We start from the raw sequence: 18,445 nt of genomic DNA on the forward strand, positions 1-18,445 counted from the left end.
AGAGGGAGATTATTATATTGCACTTTTTCCAAAAGAGGAAACAAAACAAAACAGTTCTAAAACATCATAGTAGTAGTATCCTTTTCAGATAAATAATATGCTAAGGAGTTTTGTGATGGTAATATGTCTCTATGCTGATTGGCGTAGTTGTTTGATTTGTCAGAAGAGTTCCTGATCAGTTAGCAGGGCCTTTGATGATTATTGAATGGACTGTTTTGATCTCAGGATTCGGTTTGCCATTGGTTGAACTGCTATTAAACTGCACGAGAATTCTGGGCAGTACTAGGTCCTAAGCAAGACAAAACATAAAGGAAAATAAACTATGCAAAGAAGATTGAAATTGATTCAGAAAGTAAATTAAATACTAAGAGGGAGGGAAAAGAAATTAAGAGTGGAGAAATGGAGAGAGAAAATGGCAGTTTCATGGCAAAGTTCAGAAGCACGTGAACTAGGTTAATGTTAGGTTAATGTTCATATTTTAGCCTGAATCTCTTGCTGGAAAGCTCTAGTCGTGTTAAATAGACTTAGTTAGATTTCTGACCAAGGCCAAGAAAATAGCAAAGGCATTCTGAAAAGCAAATGGTAGAAATCGTGATCCTAGCAAAGATCTCTGGATTTCCAGCTTTAAGTACATTGAAACAAAGTTAAGTATTGGGACTTTATTGATTTGCACGTGCTGGCTTTGCAATTAATGGGATTGATACATGGAACAAGCCAAATCAGATTAATTTTTCACAGAGGACGACATATATACGCATGGAGAATGGCATATGCTGCCAGAGTTCTAGTTTTTGTTTTGTTGCGGTTGTTCCCTCTGCCTAAAAAGGTGCTTTTCAAACAGAGAAATAAATCACCTCACCTGTGTTTGGGATGGCAAACACAAAAAAATATAACGTAAAATTCTAGCTCTTAATATGCAATTCCCTTCTGCATATTCATAACGCCTCTTTAAATGGTCCCTAATAAAGCTTGCATCCTGTAGTGGTGTGCGTTTGCTTGTTTTTACTTCTTTGTACTTTAGGTAGAAAGTGCAATTTAAACTCCAGTCCAAATAGGAAAGCTAATTTTATTTGGCATCTCCAGTGTATCGGTTTTATTAACCAGGAAGCCCGCTCTCCCAAAGTATAAAATCCCAAATGCCTAGCTTTAATTCCTGATATAATTAAAAGCTTAAACTCAACAGTCTAGCATCCTAATTCATTTCAGTTTTTGAAATTTCTTTTAAAATAAGGAAGTATGATCGCTCTGTGATAGTGCACATAGTTTGCATAATTGGAGAACTCTCAGGGTTTATGTGTGGCACTCAGGTTAAAAGCTTTAAGGAGTGCGTAATGGAAAAGTCATCTGACTTGAGACCAGTGCAGATCCCCTGCCAGTACAAAAATGATTCTAGATCCATTAGAGCAAGATTCTGATTACTGTGTTTTAAAAGTGGATCGCCTAATTAATCCATAATACGGATCTGGGCAGATCTTTAACTCCTAGTGTCCTATATTGTATTCTTTTGTCTTATTTTATTTTTATAATTCTCATCTTTCCAAACCAGAACCAGAATGGTACACCGAACCAGCAATAAAAGCAATCTTTAATTTAAACAAGGTTAGATAAATCATAAAACAAAACAAATCAGAATACAGCAATTAAAACAAAATTAATTTGGAAAGGTAGCATGCTCCTGGAGCTGTTCTTACATGCAAACGCATGTACGAACAAGCAATTAAAACAATATTTTAAATTTGCTTTGGATTAAATCTGTACTTTGCTTTCCCTCGAAGGAGCTCTGGAACATGTAGATTTAGGTTAACCTTGGAAAGTAGAGTTAGTTGTAGTGATTAATATAAAGCCGGTTACAATAGAATTTATAATAGACCTGCTCATCTAAGAACATATCTGCTCCTATACTGTGCTGATGCTGTTTTATTCTCAGATAGCATAAGGAAATTCTTTTCTGAACTGAGATGCTTTGGCAGCCTTATAAAAAAAAAACCAGTCCAGACTACAAGCTGCTATGGCCATTAGACAATTCCCCTGCTGTTGTGTGCCCTCTTTACTTTCCATGCCAGGAAAAACAATTGTCAAGATTTTTTTTCTTTTTTTTTTCCCCCTTTGGCGTGCAAATGCACACATACATATGTGTGTGTTTGCAATATGTATACGAACTTGAATTTATATATACAGTTAAACCATCAAAGCACACATATCAGGAAGCATGCAACCAAGTTTAAAGTAAAAAAATTCCTTTCTTGTATTTTTCGAGCTTTTCCTCATGGGAGCTGCGGATGAAATGTTTCTACTTCAAGTAACTAGAGAATTAATAAAATAGTGCCCAACTGTATTTACTAAAATAATAATAAAACAAAGGCCCAGAGGAAAAGTAAGTAACTCAAGGAAAGAAAAATGATATTTTTAAAAGTTCTGCTGAGTTTCAAATTGGCAACATTCTGCCCATGAATCCCAGTCTTATAGGGGTACTGCTCAGTTAATCACAGTAATTGGGACCAGAATTTCCATCACTAAGCAACACAGCTGTAAATTGTAATATCACGTGAACACATTCTTAGCGATAGAAATTCTGGCACTTCTGTTTGCTGTTGTGTAAGCGAAATAAATAGATTTGGAACACTAGTTTGAAACTATGCAAGGTGGTAGAGAAAAAGTTGAAAACAGAAGAATAACACAAATTCAGTGCTGCTGGTATTGCTACAGATTCTTAAGGCACAAGTGTGGAGAAAATAAGCTAAGCACAGGAAATGGAAATAATCAAACCTTTTGACTTCCGGGGAAGAAATAATGAAGATAATGGATTCAGTGACGACAGCAAAATGATACAAGCCAGCAAGTAGACCAGCTCTTTATAATTCCCCTCTGAACAAGGAGATGACTTCAGATCGCCCAAAGGTGCTGCAGACAGCTGCTCCTTGTGAGGAGACAGCAAGACGATAGTCTCTGGTAGGTTTAGAACTCTGAAGATGAGGGATCCGCCATCTTGCTCAAAACATGGTTGTGCTTTCAAAAGAATACCAAGTTTCCATAGTTCCTTTTAAAATCATTTTTAGAAATTGCTTGTTAATTGTCTTTCAGCTTTTAGGAACCTAAGGATCCTAATACAGTATTAGGATCAACTTGTTTTACATTGGGTGAGTTTTCTTCAATCCTTAGTGAAAGACATTTTAATAACAATTTTAAGTACTGTAGTTTTTTTGTTTCAGAATTTTTTAAAGCAAAAAGATGCTTAAAAGTTTGGTTTTAGAAAGTTATAAATGGAGTAAAGATCCAGAATTGGAATTATTTATAAAGACTTCTTCCCCTGGGAAAATACACTTGTTTTGAATGTGTTTTTTTTTAAAAGAGAACATAAGGAAAAATTTTAAAAATTGGACAGTTAGGAAATTAGAATGAATGATAAAGATTATAATTAAAAGATAACTCATCTGAATTGAATGAAGCAAAATATTTTAACATTGGACATATTGAAGGATATTATTGAACATATTGAAATGGACCCAGAAGTTAATTTTATTTGTGTCTGCTTCTATAAATAGACTGTGTTTAAAAGATGTTATGGAACAAGTTTTATCTGACAACATCAAGACTGACTTGAAAGTGGATTTTTAAATGACAGACTAAAAAAATGACATGGAGAAAGATATAACATGATATGCAAAAGAAACCAATTTATATCTTAATAATTAAAAAGGATGTACAAATAGCAAACTAAAAAAACAACCTGGATAATTTTCCTATTTGGATTTATAAAAATTTATTAAAATTTTTAAGAATTTTGTAAAAAGGAACAAATAATAAATGAAAAAATATCAAGTCCTAGGACATTATTTGAAGGCACTAAAGAGTCAGATACAGGTAGTCCTTGAGTTACGATCACAATTGAGCCCAAAATTTCTTGGGGAGATAGTTGTTAAGTGAATTTTGTCCCATTTTATGATCTTTCTTGCCACAGTTGTTAAGTGAATCACTGCAGTTGTTAAGTTGGTAACACGGTTATTAAGTGAATCTGGCTTTCCCATTGACTGCTTGTCAGAAGGTTGCAAAAGGTGATCACATGACCCCGGGATACTGTAACCATCATAAATATGACTCAGTTGCCATAGGGATGCTACAATATTCGTGTAAAAAACGTCATAAGTCACTTTTTTCAGTGCCATTGTAACTTTGACCATCACTAAATCAACAGTTGTTAAGTCAAGGATACCTGTACTTAGAAGAAAAGAAAGGAATATAAAGTTGGTTTAATTGATCACAGTTAAAATATACATGTTTTTATCTTAAAGGACTTTTATTGATATCAGGACTGGAATGAGGAGGCTTCATTAATTTATTTAGAGAGATGGAATATGAGAGGAGATCATTTATTGTATTTTAAGAGAAGATGATAAGATACTAAAATTGTTTATACTTCAATGAATAGGAAAGTCACTTTATATGTTTCTTTTCTTTTTCTTTACTGTATTTTTATCTTTTTTCTATTTCTCATTCTATTTTTTCTTCTGCATCTTCTATTTTTTCTTTTTTTTTTCTTTTATATTTTAGTTTGTATTAATTTTATGTTACAGTTGTACTCTTTAATAAAATTACTATTTCTAAAAAGATATTCATTTAGAAAGCTGCCAGGTAACCCCTGATTTGGTTCTAGTCATTGGGGGTCTTATTAAATCCATGGAATTAATCCAAAAATAGTCCAATTTGACTCAAAATGTGACTGAAATCCATGTATTTGCAGTTTTTATCCCATTATCCTAAATTGGCACATGCTAGTGATCTTGCAAATGGAATTACTGTATGAACTGTGCTTCCTTGAAAAGCCACCTTGACTCACCAAGCATAAAAAATTCCAGGTCTCTGGCCGATATTATCTCAAATATTGAAAACTATCCAGCTCATCCTAGTTTACCATTTGTGTAAAGAAGTACAAACTTTTTATTTCCCAAGGAAAAAAATAGTTTAGTATTGCTTTTCCTTAAAGCAATTTGGTGCCTAGGGAGCCAAATGCAAATACTCTCTTTTTCTCTTCGTATTATTCTTTGTTGCTAAAGGTTTTTTTAAACATTCAAAAACTCAACAAAGTCTGAATTTTGTTCTTTAAAAATAACCGCATAATAAGGAACATCTCTTCACCTCCCCTCCCCAAAAAAAACCCTACAGAAATTAAACACAAGCAATATTTTTTTGTTACCAGGTGGCTGGGATTCTGTTTTCATTTATACCCCATTTAGAGGGTAAAGAATTTGGAACCAGCGTGAAATAGTCAAGATGAAGGCTGAGGACACACATTGCAGATGTAGGGAATCTGTCAAAATATTAGTGGTTCTTTCACATCTCTTTTATGGTGAAATTGGTTGATTTTTTCCAATATCAATCATGCTTTATAAAATGGCCAAACTATTCATTCACACATTCAATTCAATTTGCTGTCCCCCTCTTCTTCACTTTTAGTCCTGTGTGGTAGTCCAAATGCTTAAACATTTCAGTCTGTATGTTTAGGTCTGAGAATTATTTTTCATAAGCAAATGTTGCTAATTCCTGTCTCAGAATGGCTTTCACTTAACCCTTGGATATGGACCAGATAATTTTAAAATGCAGAATACTCAGTGTAATGCCCTCCAGATCTTTCTTCAAATGAAATCTGTGTGAAATTGCTTGTTGAAAAAAATTCTGTGACATGTCTAGAAGTGATTGCCAGCTGGTTTTGTACTAGGCTGGCCTCTATAACACTTTTTGTTACTTCGTGCTGTTCTTTCCTAGCTTATATAGTTTCTTACAAGTCTAGCAATGCTTTCTTTGTTACAGTTGCTTGTAATACTATAAATTGACAGTGTTTTCTCTTTAGAAAGCAGCACAGCACATTTGATTGTGAATAGCAATAGCAATAGCACTTAGACTTATATAACACTTCACAGTGCCTCACAGCCCTTTCTAAGCAGTTTACAGAATCAGCATATAGCCCCAAACAGTCTGGATCCTCATTTTACTGACCTCAGAAGGATGGAAGACTGAGTCAACCTTGAGCCTAATAAGATTTGAACTGCCAAATTGCAGGTAGCTGGCAGGCAGCAGAAGTAGCCTGCAGTACTGCATTCTAACCACTGTGCCACCGTGCCACTGCACAATATTAGACAATAAGTGGGTTTAGCTCGTAATGAGAACCCATGAGTGAAATAGAGAACATAAAATAATGTATTGTTCTCTGCAAACTGTACCTCAGATAAGATTGGGTGGTAGTTAATGTATTGAACTAGGATTGGGGACGATATAGTTTATGTGCACACTGATTCATAGAAATAAGTTTTGAGCCTGTACTTTCTTCAACCAAACTGCTTCCCAAGATTACTGTTGTGGGTATAAAGTTGGAGGAGAAGGAGAACATTGCCTTGAGCCTCTAGAGAAAAAATGGATACAAATCTAAAAAATAGATAATAGTAATTAATTAATGATATCTGGATGTTTTATATAATCAGACAGTTGCTACACAAATGTTAAAAAAATACATACTGACTGATACATGACCCACACAATGAATGTGAAGCAGTAGCAGCAGTCATCAAAAAGTAGATTTCTCCTGTCAAGATTCTACTTGGATCCATGAAGGAAATCTCTAAGGGGAACAAATCTTCATGGGCTACTTTTCACGAGTAAGTGAAAAAGATGATTGTTCAGAGACAGAGCTAATAGAGAAGGATCTTGACTGCTGCCATTGTCTTGCGCTGATCATCAGTTCTGCTTCTTAGCACCTCTTGCAAATAACATTTTCCCCAAATCCCAAAATGACGTTTTTTGATTGAAGTACCATTACCCTGCTTGATCTAATAACTCTTCGAAGAGGGAGAGGATAAAATACAGAAAATTTGTTATGTCTTAATTGACCCCTCTTTCTCCATCCCCACTGACTACTTTGTTACCTTCTGGCTAGCATTATTGGCAATTTTTTTTAAAAAACATGCTTTCTCGGTTTTCCCTGCACCTGTAATAGTGGTGAGGTTGACATGTAGACCAGGTTCCATGTCAAACCCTTGCAGTGACAAATACAGTGATTAACTAGGTAAAAATAATGCATCAGAGTTTAATTAAATCTCCTTCACTGTCAGCCAACAAGCCATCCACTTGTCTTTCTCTCTCCTTCAATGCGTTTTTTCATTTGGAGCTTGGCAGCTCTGCTGTTCAAGCGAGGCTAAAATTCTTGATGCCCATATTGTTTATCAGTTATGATTGTGTATCTGCTTAGTCGATCAGCCCAACCCACATCTCATAAATTACAGAAACTTCAAGAGATAGCTTAAATCAAAGTGTTCTCTCTCTGTAGATGTGTTCACCTCAAGCAGTAAAGCTGTGTAATAATAACAAGGATGTCTGGATTCTACATCTAAGAAGCATCAAACTCGTTCTATTTCTGCAGCTTAATTTTGCAATCTGTTTTGCAAATATTGTTCCCTTGTTTTCAAGCCCTCGGTAAACATGACAACTGGAAACTTCCTGTTGTTTGATGGTGCGATTAGAGGTTTTCGGGCCTTTCACAAGCCACATGAGATGTTGCGCAAATTGGCCAGGTGGGATGGAGTCCAAAGTGGACTGCACTAGCTTCCTTCCCCTCGTTTGCCTTTTCTTCCCTGAAATTAAGAAACCAGCTTGATTCTTCCTCTTAGTTGAAATAGGAGCTATAACTAAATTCATTTAAATTAAATTGTGGCTGCAAGTTTGGTCACCTTTATTTTGGTCTCATGCCCCTCCTGGTTGGGTAAGGTCTGCCGGATATGGCTTGTGACTGGGTTCAAGTGATGATTAATGCCTGTTTGCAGGAAGCAGTGGTACTACCTGCCTTAAAATAGGTGGTGCTGCCCCCCCCCCCCTTCTCAAAAGGCCATCCTTAGACCCAGCTGGAATAGATAACTTTTGTCAAGTCTCCAATCTTCCAGTTTTGGGGAAGGTTATTGAGAAGGTGGTTGGCATGCAACCCTAACTCTGGATGAAGTGGATTATCTGGACCCTTTTCAGTCTGCGTTCAGACCAGGGTTTACCACTGAGACGGCATTGGTTGTGTTTGCTGATGATCTTTGGAGGACTAGAATGGGGGTGATGCAACTATTCTGGCTCTACTGAATCTCTCAATGGCTCAATACCATCAAATTCTTCTGAACCAGCTCCACAGGTTGGAAGTGAGAGGCACTATTTTGCAATCATTATCCTCCTTTCTCCATGGCTGGGTTCAGTTGGTGTTGGGACAGGAATTGTCAATCCCTGCAATGTGGGGTGCCTCAGAGCTTGAGTCTATCATCTCTCCTCTTTAATATCTACATGAAACTGCTCAGTAAGTTCATCCAGACAGGACAGAGCAATACTACATAAAAGATTCTCCTTTGGAAAACAAAAAAACTATCTTCTTTCCTTGTCAGTCACCTCTTTCAGACCTAATCAGTATTTGTGTGATGTGAACCATATTTGCTTTCTGTAAACCTGTTTCTCCAACTTGGAGATGTCTTTTGAAGGGCTCCTTAATTCCAGATCATTTTAAAAGGTTTGCTTTGGTCTGGATAAGATCTTTTAAGATAGCTCAGTTTTTCCCTAAAACCATTGCAAGAAATATTCTTCTGTCCTACTTAGTTTTATGTTAACTAAGTAGTTATGAACCACAAGAAAACATATCAAATAACTTATTTTTTTCAAGAAGTCTAATTCTTTAAGATCAAGCAGGGATGAAATGCTCCCGGTTTGGACCGGATCGCTCGATCCGGTAGCGATGGCAGCGGGTGGTTCCGAGAACCAGTAGCAAAAATCACTGCCCACCCCCCATGCCCAGCTGAGCTGCCCAATCATCAGAGGCTTTTTTTTTTAATTTTTAAAAGCATTTTAAAAAATTTTTAAAAGCATTTTCTCTTCGGCCGAAAAAATGCTTTTAAAAGTAAAAAAAAAAAAAGCCTCTGATTATCGCGCGGCTCAGCTGAGATAAAGAAATGGTTTTAAAAGTTTTTTTAAAAAATTGGCCACACTCACTCAGTCACATTACCCCACCACCACCAAGCCACGCCCACAGAACCGGTAGTAACAAATTTTACATTTCACCACTGAGATCCAGTAAACAATATCTGCCATATCTCTCCTCTTAGTTTCATGTTTGCTGATGCACTCAAAGAATTCTAAGTAATTCAAATTAAACCTTAACTTTGCCAAAGCTGTGCTGCTGTTTTGCTGGCAAAATATGCCTTCAATACAATATTTGTTCATATTGTATTTGACAATAATTTCCATCAAATTAGTTGGAACAGATTTTAAACTGTAATTTATTGGATTTACCTGGACCCTAATTTTATAAAAAATCTTACATTGGTCCCCTTTTTAATTTGCAGGATTATATGAACATTTGTACATTTTTAGAGTGTAAGATTAGTTGCTGCACATTTGAATTTTTAAAAGTTCTCTTTGATGTATGTTGTCTGGACCTGACAAGCTTGTTTTATTTCCAATTTGTTAATAAGATCTAGAGCTTCGCCTCTTTACCTCTATTAGCCTCAATTCCCCTGGTTTCCTGCCTAAAATGGTCACTTATCAACAGACATGTCTTTAATAGATATATACATATTTTGTCATCCAATATTTATTTAGTGGTTCCATAAATATCTTAATTTTATTGAATACTTTTTCATTGATTGGTGTCATCAATCTTACGGTACATAGGGACATTGGTTGTGATTGTGGCATTGTGGTAAAAATATGCCAAAACTGATGGATGATGACTGTAATCTAATTTGCAGTTTTCATATGTGTCCTGTGAAAACCTGATATCTGTGGACCTATTTAGCGATGGCCATAGCATATGGAAGATTGCAGTTTGTAATACAAAAGGAGTGAATGATACAGAGCCTAAACTGATGATTGAAATGTAAAGGAAAGAAACTCAGAGAAAAGGGCAGGATGTGTAATAGATCTGAATGAAGATTGTCTGATTTTATGTGGGGAATTGATGAATAAATACAGGGGAGTGAAGGGATGGGTTTCATTATGAATGAAAGGGTGAAATGGGCTGAAAAGCATATTAGAAAGTATGACTCAATGTCATGTAGGTTATCATGGTTACATATGGAAATAGGAATCAACAGGGTGGTGAAAGTTACATGTTACACTTCATTGAATATTGATAATGGAAAGAACAAAAACGTGTTTGGGCAAAAATGTGCATTATTCTGAATGAATTCAATTTGGAGAAAAAAATTAGGTGACATGAATGGATAGGTGGGAACGAGACAAGAGGAGAAAAAAAAAAGTTACCGAGCCATTTTGATATCCAAGAATGAAAGAGAATGATAATTGTTTAATGAGTTCTTGCTTAGAAAAATATCTGCTTCAAATATGTGGTAAGTCTGTTCATAAATACACATGGCAAAAGAATAAATATACATCCAGATTCATTACTGGTTTGTTTAAGATGGGTGAGAGAATGAAAAAAGTAAAAGAAATCAGAGGAAAGTTAAAATGATTAGAAAGGAAGTACAAGTTCTGTATGAAAAAGATTACACAATAAATTAATCTTCAAACCTAATTAATGAAAAACAGTGATAAAGAAAACGAGTAAGATGCTTGAACAGTATGAAAAGAGTCATGTTACAAGGTGTGCAAGAATATGTAGAGTTATGCTATTGAACATCACTCCACAGCTTTGTGGAGTGATGAAGTGAAAGAGGCTGTATATGAGAAAAAATGCATTAAGAGAGAATGATAAAAGATGTGTCTAATGTCCACAGAGGGAAAGATAGTTGCAAAGAATCTTGTTAAAGAGAAAGATACAATTAAGGCTAAAAGAAGTGGAGAGAATGCAGAGCAATTTTGACGGAAATTCAAATATTGTCTTAGAAGTAGATGAAAAGGGCCAAACAAGAAGCCTGTAGCAGAGTAAGTGAAATTAAAAATAAAAACAATGACATGATGTGGGATGAAACTGAAGTGAGGGAATGCTGGAAGGAACATATTAGAAATCTGTACAAATGATAGCAATATGTCAAAAATGGAATTGAAATGCTATAATTAGAATCGCTTCTAAGACTAAGCAACCTAGACAGTCACCTAGAGCGCTAAATTTTAGGAGGTGCCAAAACTGAAAACACTTCTGAAGCGTACAATATGAATGTAAAATCTGATGATCTTTCCTCGTTGTTTTTTCTTTCCATGCTTTTAAGAAACACCCACAGTCAGTTGAGTGATAGTGAAATAGCACACTAACCAAGACGTTCAAGTCACGAAAAAGAAATTATTACTGTATAGCTATGGATCTCAGGAAACTGAAAATATTATCAAAGCAAAACAGTGACCTAATAGGAAGGTACTGAGTGAACAAGTTGCACAACTGTCAACATATCAAAGTTATAACTGGAGAAGCGGAAATACCACACCCGCTTGAGGATTAAATACTGTATAATCATGAAGGGTCCCAGAATATGACTTTGCTTAGAGGTCCAAAATGTCTAGAGCCAGTCCTGCTAGGTTGCTATAATATCCAAGTAAAAATTGGTGGAATATATTATAACTGACATGTGACAATGTTGAAAAATGGCATGTGTAAATGGAGGGATATTAAAATATGAGTGTGGTTTGCCTATGGAGTGGCTATGTGACTTATGATCTGGAAAGATGCTTGGCAAAATCCTAGCTAGAATGATACAGGAGGTGATAATGAGCAATGTGTGGGAAATGCTTTGTGGCTTTTTTTTCCCACACTGCACTGAGAAAAGTATGAATGTGACAAAGACATTTGGGGGATTATTGCTTAATTTAGAGTAAATATGTAATAAAGTGAATAGGCTTGAATTATGGGATGTTTTCTGTGACTATGGAGCTGAAGACTAATTGCAAAAATGTAGTAAATGGATGATGGATATAAAGAATGCATACGAATAAATGGAATGCTTAGTTAATAGTTGAGCATTGAGCAAAGGAAGACAAGAATGTCTGATGTCCCTTTGGTTATTTATGTATTTATGGAGAAAATATGTTAAGTAATATTTGAGGTGAGCATGTGGGAACTGAATGTTTGTACAGGTAGTCCTCACTTAGCACTAGCCTTGTTTACCAACTATTCGTAGTAAAGACAGTGACGAAAAAGTAAACTTAGAACTAATCCTTACATTTATGACCTTTGCAGATCTGTAAAACAGGAAAGCTAAAGTAAAATAATAAGCACGGTCACTGCTTCACTTAACAAGTTACCTCTCCCAGTTGTGGTCGCTAAACTAGGACTATCTGTATACTTTTGTATGCAGACATTGCCAGGTTGCTGCCTGAGAACTTTAAGGTTTTAAGCAAGTATTAGATTGTGTGATTCAATGAAGTATATGGATCTGAAATGAATGTATTAAAAGACTGACCTAGATGCGTTGTGCAGAAAAAATTGAGTGATTGCAAGTTACTCACAAATGATGAAGAACTAGGGTGGTATTTGGTAGAAATTTACAAAGCTAGATAAATGGATGAAAAGTTGTTACAGTGGGCAAATGCAGGTAGAAAGGTAATCTGCAAGAAATCAATGTTGAAAGAAATAACAATGGCTATGTATAAGAGTGTGCTTCTCTTCACTTTGTCATATTCAATAAATTGAAGTTTTAAGTATTATAACAGATCAGCTGTCCTCCATTTTGTAACAGGCAGCCCCATTGTTTTCTTCTGTGTCTAGATCAAACTTTAAACTGCCCGAATGAAGCCATCTTCTTGGCTTTGTCATTGACCAAAAATACATCATTATCGGTACCTGTTTCTGGTAGTATATACCAGCGGATGGACCGAATTTTGTGTCTCTCTACATTCACACAGTGTATTGTCCTCTGCTAAGAACTTCCACTTGAGCATATTGGTTTTACACTTAGGCATTCCAACTCTCAATCTATTCAGGATTCTCCAAGTAATATAAGAGAGGTCAGATCCCTCAACCATATCCTCCTTTAATGTTATTCCTTGCTCAATAATCTCCTTTCTCCATCTTTTAATTTGATTTTCATTCCTATCTATCTAGCTCCATTTATATCTAAGGGTTGTCTTTATAAACCAGGGACTGTCTGTCTAAATGTATGTAATGTGGGTCTTTGTTATAAATATGTTTCCTTAAAATCTTTGTTTACATCTCATATTATTTCTTTGTCACTAAAGAAGTTTGGATTCCTTTTCGGTCTTCTCTTTTGGGTAGAATTTCCATTTTCTCAAAAATCTAACTCTAGCTGTGATACAATTGATTGGGTTGCCTTAATGTCACAAAGATGTTGCAGGACAGGGGGGAAAAAAGGTCTTCAGCAGCTGCTAGTTGAATTACGTAGGTTACAGTAAATGATAAGGGAGATAGGAGGGAAATTGCTGATAGAAATAATAGAACTTTAAGAAATGAAAAGAAGGAAGGAAAAAAAGTAGAAAACAAACCAATTGGGGATAGGAGAAAACAGTTTTGAGGGAAAGAAATGAGGATAAGGAAGGAAGATCAAAGAAAATATAGGGAAGAAGACTGGGAGATAAAAGAGGAACAATGCATATTGTCAAGAGCTGAAAGGCTGAAGAAGTCTAGAGATAAGAACCGTATACAATAGATGCCAGTTGTTTCCCATAAACAAGCCTCTAATGTATCTCAAAGCCCCTTTGTTTCCTCTCCCAATTTTGCTTTCTGTTTTCCTTTGTATTTGGCATCAAAGAATTAATAGACTGCGGGCCATGTTTAGTAGGGCAATAATGCAGAATGTTTGGAAGAATGTTAACACATAGGCTTTCATGTACACATATACACACACACACACAAACACATTTCCTTGCTTTGTATGATTGCTTGGAGAAGTTTCTTTTTAACTACCGTGTTTCTCCAAAAAGACGACCCACCTGGAAAAGAAGCCCTATCATGTTTTTGAGCGCATGCAATCAAATTAAGCCCCACCCACAAAATTAGCTCTAATTAAGACCCCACCCACCCCAGGGTACAGGGGGTGGGACAAGGCACACAAATAAGCTAGGGTGAGAATGGGGGGGGGGTGGAACTGCCCTACTTACCAGGCCTCACACACCCCGACACCTGCCTCGCCTTCTTCTGCAGCCGCTTCTTCTGCGGCTGCTTGCCACCACTCGCACACATAGCCCTGGCCTCTGTTTCGCCTTCAGGGAAGGCATCTGAAGTTGAAAGGAAGCCGGGGCGATGCATGCAAGTGGTGGCAAGCGACCACAGAAGAAATGGGCCAGCAGTGGCCTCCTGCTAGGCGGGACTGTCGGTGCCACCGCCGCAAGGTGAGTCAATAATTAGAACCCTCCAAAAAGAAGGCCTAGCCATTTGTTCGCGGGTCAAAAGAAAATAAGACCCGGCCTTCTTTTTGGAGAAATACGGTATATAATATTTATTATTCAACAAAGTGGAGTATTATTGCGTCTTCAAAATGCTAAAAAAAAAAATTACTATTTGGCGATAGTAGTCAGGGAAGGGTCTGAGGCCCCCAAAAGAGGTTTGGGGATTGTGTGGGGCCTAGGGGCTAGGAATTGTCCATCCCTGCATTCAAGATTCTGAATTTTTGTTGCACAGATCATACTATGGATTGGTTTGGGAGTGTTAATTATCAGCACCTACACAACTTTATCAGCAACTCAGACTCCAGCAAACGTGGAAGCCATGGAACCAGACAACATGCCTAGAGAAAGTAATAAGGAACAGGACTCTGCTAAAATTTCAGGTATGTGACATGTTCTTGAAAAACTGTGCTGCAAAATGCTGCATAAATTCCATTAAATATAGTTGCACTCCAATCCATTCATAGGATCACAATGCTGAAACAGTAGAAATCATATTTTTAGGAAAGATAATGTAATGGCTATAATATCTTGTTTTCCTCACAATTGTTTTTAAAATTAACAAGTTGGGACATTCTTTTCCTTGGGAGGCAGATTTTTAGTAGAGGAGTTAATATACATTATATCACCTCCAACCTTCAAATGGTTAAATATCTGTTGGAATATGCCCCTAATCTTTCCTTTCCTTTTTCCGTTTTTGAAAACCCAAGAGCAAATGTGTAGTCATAGTAACTGAACCTTGATCTCTTCTGTTATATAACAATGCAATAAGTATATTTTAAAATGAATAAGGTATATAAAAGATGATTCTCCTCCTCCCTCCAGACAAGTACAAACAATTACATTGACTTTTTTAAAAAATTTGATTTATATGCCGCCCTTCTCCGGAGACTCAGGGTGGCTTACAATGCGTTAAGCAATAGCCTTCATACTTTTGTATATTTTATACAAAGTCAGCTTACTGCCCCCACAAACTGGGTCCTCAATTTACCTACCTTAGAAAGGATGGAAGGCTGAGTCAACCTTGAGCCTGGTGAGATTCGAACTTACAGTAATTGCAGACAGCTAGTGTTAATCACAATGCTATCAGTCTGCTGAGCCACCAGCAGGTCAAGAAGACTTGATAGCACCAAGTCAAGAAGACTTGACAGCTTCTCTAGTATTTCATTTTAAAAATATATATTTTTTCCCATCCCTCATCAATAATCAAACTATAAAAGCCTATCACTCAGTCCTAACCAGCAAAAGTCTACTAAGAGCTACCAGAAATATTAACACATATACTGTATTTTAATCTTAATTTTAAAAATCCATTTGTAATCCAAACTCATCACTTTCTTTAAGAAATAAAGCAAAAGAATTCTTGCCCAGCTTATAAACAGATTCTTAAAACTGTTTCATACAGTTCTGGTCAAAAAGAAATTCCATTAGTAGTTAGCAGAAACCACAACATACATATTTTAACTCTGACGACATACATTCATTTCATAGACCACCTGTTTACTTTTTAAAAGTCTGACATGACATCTGACATGTCAAATGTCCATAAATTGATTTCTTATCATTTTCTCTTTGTCTCCTCTCAGGACAATTTCCTTGGTTTCACTCATTCTTTTTTTAAATCCTAGCTAAGAAGGCTTTCCAAATCATTCTTTTTTATTATTAGTTGTATGTCCCCTTTAATTTTTAAGAAATCAACCAGTTTCATCTATAAATCTATTTTGGTGTCTTTTTCCACATTATTTTTCTACTCTGACATTTTAAAAATTATTTTCAGATCTACAGCAACGTTTTCCATGTAGCTTTTGTAATCCAACATTTTTAAAATTCCAAATCCACATTCAAATCAGTCTGTTTTATCCAATAAAATCTGTTGTTTGTCTATATCCTTTGCGGTATTATATATTTAAAAAATTTAAGTAATTTTTGAGTACATTGTTCCCAAACAGTCTTAATTTCTTTTATAGTAAAATAGTATTGCTGCGTTGTATTAATGGGTCTCTTCTCCTTTAAATTAAATTGTTTGTTCTCTCTGGTTCCCTCTAGTTAGCCTTATCATCTGTTTATTTTCCAGTCAACAAACTTTCCCACATTGCTTACATATGAATTTCAAAATCTTCATATATTCTTTAATGGTTTTTTTTAAAAAAGCCCACAGGAATATTCTTTCAATTCCATCGAGCCCCTTAGTTTTCCAAAATCCACTTTCTAGTCCCCCTTTTACCTGTTTCCAAAAATAAAGGAAAGCTTTTCTTTATAATCCATAAATTTACATTGGAGCTTCGTCCATCCGGGGTAGAAGGAGATTTTCCTGGCAATGGTGTAAAGCTTGCCCTTCGGAAGGTTCTTAACTTGAAAGAAGTTAATATTAAACAGCTTCGTAAAGTAGCAAAGAGGAATTAGGCAAACTCTGTGTCTCTTTGGTGTCTCTATGTTCTATACCATACCATCCATCGTACAATGGATGATTCCGTCCCCCCACCCCAAGCATCCAGAGTTCTCAAATCTGCTGGAGCTTGCAATTTTGCAGGGAGAGGACAAGGATGACTTATGGGTCATCCTTGTCCTCTCCTTAATCTGAAGAGGAATTCCAAGGAACTGATATATTCTTTGGCTTCTGTTTCCACCATGTTTGTCAGCTCTGCAAACAGAAGGTAGTGATCTGTCTGTCATTGCTGTTCCCAGAAGCTCTTTTCTTTTTTCTTTTCCTTTTTTTTTCTCCTTGCACTTTTTTCTTTTCTTTTACTTTTTATATTTTTCTTATTAGGCTTTTATCCTTGTATTTGTAAACTTTAATAAATTTATTGTAAAAAAAAGGTAAAGGTATAGCTTTATTTAAAAAAAAAACAAATACACAAACTCCTCCACAAATATATGCATAGTGATTTTCAATATTTTGGTCAAAAGTGGCAAATAATGTATCAAAACCAGCATTTGGCTTATTCACCTGACAGTTTGATGTTTTCAGGTTGATAAAATAATATAGAATGCACATTGCCAATAATGTGCAAGAAAAGTGTGCAAATAATAGTTATTCTAGATCATGCCCTATTTATGGTATGGCCTCCGATCTGAACTTTTTATCCATTTTTTTGGATTAAGAAAACTTGCTATGTTGGAAAACAGCCAATTATAGTTTTTCCTTTGCAGAAGGAACTATGTAACTGTTCTGCTGCCATTTTTATACACTGATGCATTTTAGTCTCAAAAGCTTGTTTATCAGCCATATTTCTGGGCCATCACCAGCTAACTGTTAAAATAAGCATTTGTCAGTTTTGAAAACAAACAGTCCAATAAAACTGGAAAAAAAATATTTGAATCTCTGTCGCATTGCTAATGCCATGCATACATGTTTATCAGGCCACGGAAAACATAGGAGTTCAGGTGAGTCAGCGTAGATTTTGTACTATTTAATTGATAATTCAGGCTGATAGATAAATTCATTCAGTTGTTATTTAGATTAGCAGGGTGAATCAGAGCTTGGTAAAAAATACTCATGAGGTTAGACATAGGGTACAAATTAAGAAACAGGATGCCTTTGAGCACATGCTCAGTTTAGGCACTTTGTGAGCTAGAAAAACCAAGCCTCAAAGTTCTTTCTTTTCCTGGTTTTCCCCCAAACATTCTTTCGTGATATTGAAATTACAAGAAGGAGACGCTGCATTAATGGACAAAGCAGCCATATAAAAAGCATTCCATCACGATTATTCCAGCTTATATAAAGGGAATGACATCTCTTGAGGAAAATAAATGCATATTAATTTTGTTTCTTGTTAAAGAAACAAAATTTCCTAAGGGTTATAGAGGAACAGAGAGCCAGGTTAGAAATGGAAAAGGATTATTTTCCATATTTTCCTTTTCCATATTATTCCATACGATTCTTTCCTCTCCTGGGTTTCTCTCCCAAACATTCTCTTTCAGTTGTGTAATTTTAAGTGGAAAATATTTTTAAACTGTTCCTATTCTTAGTTGTTTGAGTGTTGGGAACCTTTCCCAATCTACTACAAATCATCTGGAGATCTATAAATGCTAGTCTTCCAAATGCTAGTCTAGGAAGAAGAACCAGTGAAACAGAATAGGATTATTATTGCATTTTCCTCTTTTTCTAGCTTTTCTGGAATTCTATTCAAGTAGATCTTAGAGT

The 18,445-nt window shown here is 35.8% G+C and overlaps 1 protein-coding gene across 6 annotated transcripts in view; it reads left to right on the forward strand.

Moving 5' to 3' along the window:
• The window catches only part of SLC38A10 (solute carrier family 38 member 10), a 92,754-nt gene that overhangs the window by 52,139 nt on the left and 22,170 nt on the right, over positions 1-18,445 (forward strand). For all 6 annotated transcript variants that reach the window (XM_034412768.3, XM_034412769.3, XM_034412771.3 and 3 more), the window contains one exon: positions 14,537-14,684. In XM_034412768.3, coding sequence (XP_034268659.2) covers positions 14,537-14,684 — 148 coding nt within the window. The remainder of the gene's footprint in view (positions 1-14,536; positions 14,685-18,445) is intronic.

This window comes from Pantherophis guttatus, chromosome 2 (genome assembly GCF_059756535.1).
Source record: "Pantherophis guttatus breed Tessera chromosome 2, ASM5975653v1, whole genome shotgun sequence".
NCBI classification, from domain to species: Eukaryota; Metazoa; Chordata; class Lepidosauria; order Squamata; family Colubridae; genus Pantherophis; species Pantherophis guttatus.